The sequence below is a fragment of the Limulus polyphemus genome, unplaced genomic scaffold (genome assembly GCF_000517525.1).
Source record: "Limulus polyphemus unplaced genomic scaffold, Limulus_polyphemus-2.1.2 Scaffold4461, whole genome shotgun sequence".
NCBI classification, from domain to species: Eukaryota; Metazoa; Arthropoda; class Merostomata; order Xiphosura; family Limulidae; genus Limulus; species Limulus polyphemus.
This window is the reverse complement of record NW_013670071.1, coordinates 20,350-28,041: the sequence shown is the minus strand read 5'-3', so window position 1 is coordinate 28,041 and position 7,692 is coordinate 20,350. Positions and strand designations below refer to the sequence as shown.

Here is a 7,692-nt window from a genome sequence, read left to right as displayed (position 1 = left end):
ATTCAACCTTCATGAATTTGTTTTATTAATTAGGACTAGAAGCTTGTTGATCAAAGAAGATACACGAATATTCAGATAACGCTGATGTGAAATAGAAAAAGAAAATATAGATAAATTTTAAGTCATGTTTAAGATGTAACTGTGTCTTTTGAAAATATTTGTAGACACCCTATAATATTGTATATAATCAGCATTCTGAAACAAGACGAAAAAAGGGTTGAATTTTAATTTACCTCTACGTGTCGAGTAACTATCGAAACCTAATTTTTAGCCAACACGGCTGTCTGTAGAAAAAAATAATTATTTTGTGGCAGTTTATTAAGTATAACTTAAACTTTTAAAGTCAGACGTAGGTTAACCAATAAAAATTAGTTTTTACAGCATAAAAATTCGGTTATTATTGGTTTAATATTACACTTGAACTTAGCTGCGCTTAACTTGTTCCTACAGTTTTGACTCATAAGTAAAAATCTACTAATTTTGAGAGTTATCAACTCATTGTTGAAACTATCCAAATGAGTTTTTTACGTGTTGACTTAAACGACATCTTTATGTATACAGTGTGATAAAGGGCTAAATAAAAAAAGACAACAACAAACCTATGGTTCCTAATTATAAACTGTTCTCTAGATTGAAGATAACAGCATCTACGTTTAATCAAATAGCGGGACTGAATGCCATTCTTATAACACACGCACAGCTAAAAGTGTTTGGTAGCCCCACGTTTCGAACCCAAGACCATCAGATCTTCAGTCTAATAAGCGAACTACAAGGCGACGCTCGGGACGAGTCCAAATGAGAAAGAACTAGGTTTTGAATTCATAATTATAAATTAAATTTAAATGTATCTCTAAACTAACTCTTCCGCAATGCGTTGACCCATTAAAAGATTAGATCTGATTGGAGACGCTTACTAAATATGACATATTAGTAGTTCAGAAAGTAATGCAGGTTAAATAACTTACACTTGAACAAGTCTTGTGAAACGGCGTGTCTCACCTGAGGCATGATTCTTCTTGCTCTTCCTGGGTCATCCCAACCTCCTCTCACTTTCATAAGTGTTTAATAATCTAGTTCATTTTCGAGGGTTATCTAGGATTGTAGGCTAGACTCTCTACTATATAAACCAATGAAACTTTGAGTCTAAACAAGCAAATTGCTTCTCAAGAAACTTCTCTTTTTCTTGGTACAGTTGCGTAAAGGTTCGCCATGAAAGGAAAGGTAAGAATATATATTTATGTCACTCTTAAATAGATGTTTAAGTTGAATGTTATGCAGACTTTCTTTAAATAAAACATCGTACATGAGAGACTTCAGATAGGTTGGCCTTGTGGTAAATCATGAAATCTATGTTTCACGTCATCTAATTTCTTTGCTTTACAAAGAGCTGAGTGGTTAGCGTGTCTGGATTGTGGATTCGACGTTTTTTTTTTGTTTGTTTGTTTGTTTGTTGGTGTCCCACTGCAATGGTTAAACCTTACAATTCGTTCAGACAAGAGCAGTCCAAGATTTGTTGGCGGACGCTGATGACTAACTGCCTTCCCTTTAGTCTATCAGCTAAATATTAGGGACATGTATGCGCAGATAACCTTTGTTTAGGCTTGCGCGAAAGTTCTGAAACAATTGATACATAATATCATAATCTAATCACACTTTGTCCTAATTCCAGCTCTCCTTCTTGTCTTTTAAACTAAACTTAAGCCTAAGTTGTTGGCTCACATATCACATAGACTACAGAATATTTTGTTGTATTATATTTTGATTTTAACCGTCCTGATCAGCATACTTTTAAGCTCAGAAGCTTGTTTGTTTGAAGTTAAGCACAAAGCTACACAATGGGCTATCTATGCTCTGCCCACCACAGGTATCGAAACCCGGTTTCTAGCGTTGTAAGTCCGCAGACATACCACTATGCCGCTGGGAGGCGCTCAGAAGCTATTCATTACTATTCCTGTTCATAGTAATAGTTGATAAGAATCGTCTCTTGACGAAGCCCTGTTAGTTAAATAGAATGAATTGCTCACATCAAAGGTAGGAAACATGTTAATTTCTCAAATTTACGTAATAAAACAAGTTATAGATTTATGGTGATGCCGAACGATAAAAACCAAAGCTTTGACCAATAAGATCTTATTACTTTTGATCATATCTTGCATTTACTTAGTAATGGTCTCAAAACTAAAAACTAGTATTATTATTGTTTCGAGATTCTAATGTTTGCAGTCAGAATGCATTTATGTTCTTCTTTAAAAAATCCAAAGATATTCAATTGAACTATGGAAAGAATTTAGTAACACAGATAAAAGTATTATAAGCAAAAAAAAAAGTTTGTTCAAAATATATTTAGATAAATTTAAAGTTTAACTACTAAGAACTTAGCGAATTTTTTGAAAACGGAATACTATTAACATTTATAATTATCGTATATAATTAAGGACCCGACACTCAGCCAGTGAAATCTGCTGGTATTCGCAATACATTCTAGTCTATCGGAAATAATTATATGTTTATATGTGTGTTGAATTTCTCTACGATTTTGAAAGTTGTTTTTTCATTTATCAATCTTTTTTCTAGGTATTTCTCCTGTTGGCTCTGTCTGCAATGATCCAGGTGAATTCCGCTGGATACGGATCTCCATATGTAATCGAAGTGCCACATTATCAACCGCCACCGCCGCCCCCTCCTCCTCCTCCACCACCACCACCACCACCTGAAGTAAGTGTACAAAATATAGTAATACTAATACGCAAAACATTGTACTAGTTATTTTAGTTCTCGAAAATAACTTACAGTTATTACTTCAAGCGACATTTTTTATCGTGTTTTATTGCTTCACTGTAATACACTGTAGAGATGCTGATATGGCTTTTATCCATTAGCGTATATAATAAAGTTTGATATCATGTCTTCATAAACGTGTACTTGTTCGAATAATACCGTATCCCGCCAACTTAAAGAGGCGGTTTGAATGCGGAATAACTTCATGTGTTTTTGACCTGTTGGTTTATTTCTAATTTAATTATGCTTGAAGATTTTCTTTTCACACATTTGTGCTTTTCAATTACTTTAGGAGAAACCTCAACCATATGAATATTCATTTGAGATAAAGGATGAAGATGGTAACACTATTACCAGGAAAGAATCAGGAGATGGTAGTGGATCCGTACAGGGTTCTTACGGTTATGTCGATGTTAACGGGATATTCCGCCAAGTCGAGTATGTCGCCGACGACTCTGGATTCAAACCCCAACTGAAGTCTAATGAGCCTGGCTTGGGTGATGCAGCTCCAGCTGATGTCCAGGTCGTCATCGAGGCTGCACCTGCCCCTCCACCTCCACCTCCACCTCCACCACCCCCGGCTCATAAGCAACTCGTGAAATACATTCGTATCCCTGTACCATACGGCTATGCTTAACAAAATGAATAGCAAAAAACAAAGCAAAAACGAACCGACTTTTATTTAAAGATGGCTTTGAATAATCTACATCTTTGCTTATACATAACTTCAAACTGAAATTTCTTTGAATGAAATGCGCTCATTATTATATTATTTATTAAACGATATACCTACATACGTATACAAGCAGTTACGTAAGTAGCTTAGCATGAACTTCTAACTGTTTTCCTCAATATAAAAATCTTTAACTATTACTTGCTTAATTATCTTCAAAAATAAATTACGCGCAATATCTAACAAGAAACGTTAAATGTTCAATATTTCCTTTCCTGTGTTTTTCGTGAAAAACGGTGTTGTATTTTGTAACTTGTCTACATGTACTGATAATAAATGTTTTGCTGCACGATATATTATTTGTCTTATTATTTTTGCTACATCTACACATAGGGCTATCTGCTAATATTCGTCCTTAATTTTTTCAACTGATAGATCAGAGGGAAGTCTGATAGTCAATACCACACACCGCCACCTTGTGGACAGCTCTTTTTTTGATCGAGTAGTGAGAGTAGCTCGTCAGTCTTATAGAACATCGACCCCGGCAACAGGGCGCGCACCATGAATCATCAGATTCACAGTATAAATTACAGGCCATGATAAATAGTATATTGTTTTGACTTTGAAAAAATCTTCTATCCGTTCGCACTGCTTAAAAGTAAATTAGGGAACACCACAAAATCATGTTTTACTCACTTGTTGATACACCACAAAATCATGTTTTACTCACTTGTTGATACACCACAAAATCATGTTTTACTCACTTGTTGATACATCACAAAATCATGTTTTACTCACTCGTTGATACACCACAAAATCATGTTTTACTCACTCGTTGATACACCACAAAATCATGTTTTACTCACTCGTTGTTACATTCAACATCGGGGGGAAAAATTTATATTCGGCTGGAAAGGAAGATCAATTTTTTAAGAACATTTCTAAATGTGACATCATCCACAGATTCACCGAATGGTCTGTAGGGTAGGATAATAAAAGTATTTTCTCATTTGTATGATTTTACACTTTACATACACTAAGAACATATTTATCAAAATTTAAAATATTTATCTCTACTGCCTGCTGGCTCTCTTAAAGAAACTAAGTAAATAAACATTTCGCACTATGGACCAATCATAATATTTTGCGATCTGTCTGGGGGAAAACGATAAAAAACGGAAGGAATTTAAGAATTTAAACCGTGAATATAAGTCTTAATACAATTAACATGTGAGAAAGGTTTGTTTGCTCACTTGAATGACACCCTATGGGAAAAAAAACAACAACACAGGCTAGAGACTCCCATAGTTCAGTCATAACCGTCTTTAATTTTAAACTGCGGACTAGACGGAAAGTGCCACCAGTCGCCAGCACTCCTAGCCTGAAGCTATTACGTTTATCCAAATAGCTGGAGTGCTGCCATTTTTATAACGTATCCACAGTTGAAAGTGAAAAAAAGGCGTTTGGTAGGATGATGGTTGAAACTCGAAACCCTCAGATTCCCAGTCCAATATGTTAGCCACTGGGCCACGCTTGGGTTAATTAGGAAAGGAAGGTTAACCTATTGCAAGTGATCAGAAAGTTATTACGTTTTCTTAATTGTCATTTATTTACTTTTGTTTTTATTCTACGTATTTCTAAAAAGTCATGAACACTAAAAGAAATTGTTTTGTTTTTTAGGGTTAAAGCATATAATCGGTTTGATATTTCGTAGTAAATATATAACAAGTATATCATTATCAAGCACGCACGCACACACATATATGAATATATATTTCTTTAAAGACCCAGTTCTCGGAAGAGTAACACATTTTCTAAAAAATAATGAGAGTAACAAATTCACTACAGAAAGATAAAACCTGGAAATCCAAAGGTAAGGTTAAACTAATCTGGTCCTGATGAGGATTGTGTGGCCGAAGTATCGAACACAAAATTCCCTTTCCATTACAACAATTTTAATCAATTATTTGTATTGTAAAAAATTCTTGGTGTGGAAAGGGCTCTTTCTCGTCATTATTGGTACTTGTGGATGGAAAAAAAAAACACCTTTGCTTCTCTGTCCGCCAGATCCCCTGTTTACGGACTTATAACACTAAAACCCGGGGTTCGATTCCCCGCGGTGGATACAGCAGATACCCCAATGTGGCTTTCCTCTAAAACAAATAGACAAATCTGTCTCCCAGTTTTCTCTTTTTTAGTGATGTCTGTTAGCTACGTACTAAAGCTATGATATGCAAAATATATTTATTGACTTCTTTAGTTTTGTTAGGTGAACATTTCATGTTCACCAAGAATGTTCAAACATTTTCTGACGTTTCTATCTTGTGTTTAGTTTTAACAGTGTGGCTAGATTAGTTTCGATCTAGCTACTTATCTATTTTTCTGTGTCATTTCCTTTGATATCACATCGTTTTCTCATATGAAAGATTGCTGTATAAAAGAACACACTGTGTAAAAAAGGACAGTGACATTATCCACTGGCAAAAGTGACGTAGTAGTGCACGCACTCTGGGAGAGATGTTAATTATTTATTCTGTATATAATTGCAATAATCTTCTAATATTATTGATGATTTCTTCAGAACTCGGATTATCTTCAGATCTGGTCAAGTCTGCCTTTTGGGTAAGAACAGCACTGTCAGGTATCCTGTGCTCTTATTAATTGTGGCTTGTTGTTTAATAAAGATTACTATTAATTTTACTTTTACATTGAGTTTGGTCTCTTTCTTCAACTTAGTCAGAGTGAGATAATTTAGATTTCTCGCTGCTTAACATGTTCTAACATTTTAATTATTGCGGTAACTATTTTCACCCGAATAGGAAAACATTATATTTGGAAGTACCACAAATCTTCTTTAGATTCAGTTTTTCACTTTTCACAACAAATTCAAGTTCATTTTGTTGCGCCCCCCAGTGGCACAGCGGTATGTCTGCGGACTTACAACTCTAGAATCCGGGTTTCGATACCCGTGGCGGGCAGAGCACAGATAGCCCATTGTGTAGCTTTGTGCTTAATTACAAACAAACAAACAATCATTTTGTTGCTTATTTTTCACTTTTTTATGTGAATAGTTATTTGTAGAAGGTTACATTTGTACTTATCATAAAGTATGGTTACGAACCTTAAGGTTTTAAGTTTATACCAAATATACACAATAAATGGGTAACAATTCTGCAATTTCACTTTTATCTTCATGCAAACTCTAAAAATTGCATAACCTTATTTTTAACGAAGAAAGGGCATTTTTGAGAAGCTGATGTTTATTAAACATTCTTTTATGAGCTCACAAAAAGCTTAAAAGCAGAAGTTTTTGTGGCTTAGAAACACTGGTTGAAAGGTGATGGATGATTCAATTGAGTTTTGGTAATGGGGATACATGAAGTCAATTGTATCATTACCAGACACTCCACGATGTACAATTGACTTTATGTATCCCCATTACCAGACACTCCACGATAGGATACATAAAGTCAATTGTACATCGTGGAGTGTCTGGTAATGAGGACACACCAAGTCAGTTGTACATCATGGAGTGTCTACTGTGTTGTCGGACTTGGCAGATTCCATCCAACAGTATGCAGTCATATTGGATACTGGTCAGCTTCGTTCAGATGTCTATCATATTCTGAAAATTGAAGCCATCGTTGACAGGAATGATGGTCACGTTAAGCGCTCTTTAGTGACCATTTCCGGAGATAAGATTTCGTGTTCCTCGTGATCTTCCATTTGTATACCAAGAATTGTTGTTTTATGACAAACAATATTGACTTCTTGAGTTTGTAAACATCAAAAATTGTTTGGGAAGTCTGTCTGTATAATATGCACATACACGTGTGCAATAATTATACATTTGAAATTAAGTGTCTTAATATGAACGTTTTCCGTTTTGTTTACCAATATTGGTATATTCAACCTCCTTATGCGACACATAGACTAAACGGCCATATTTGTGAACCAAAAATTCAGCCATAACTGTCCTTATAAGTTTTTGCTTTAAGAAGTACATTTAGTTACTTTATAAGTTAATCATCAGTGCGTATGACATGACAAACATAAAAATAACCTTAACTTTTCACTGTCTGGCGCATCCTGATAAGAGTAACGTTGTCCATCAACTATTAAATCCGGTAATTAACATTATCAAACAACTATTAGCTAAATCCAATGAGTAACGTTGTACATAAACTATTAGCTACATCCGGTGAGTAACGTTGTCAATCAACCATTAGCTAAATCCGGTG

At 34.9% G+C, this 7,692-nt stretch overlaps 1 protein-coding gene across 1 annotated transcript; it reads left to right on the top strand.

Annotated features, from left to right (window-relative positions):
• The first annotated feature begins 1,209 nt into the window (after nt 1–1,209).
• On the top strand, nt 1,210–3,415 carry LOC106471186 (cuticle protein 16.8-like). The gene is made up of 3 exons (XM_013931776.1): nt 1,210–1,221; nt 2,575–2,715; nt 3,071–3,415. Exons 1-3 carry the CDS (start codon nt 1,210–1,212, stop codon nt 3,413–3,415), a joined length of 498 nt encoding a protein of 165 aa, XP_013787230.1.
• The last annotated feature ends 4,277 nt before the right edge of the window (nt 3,416–7,692 follow it).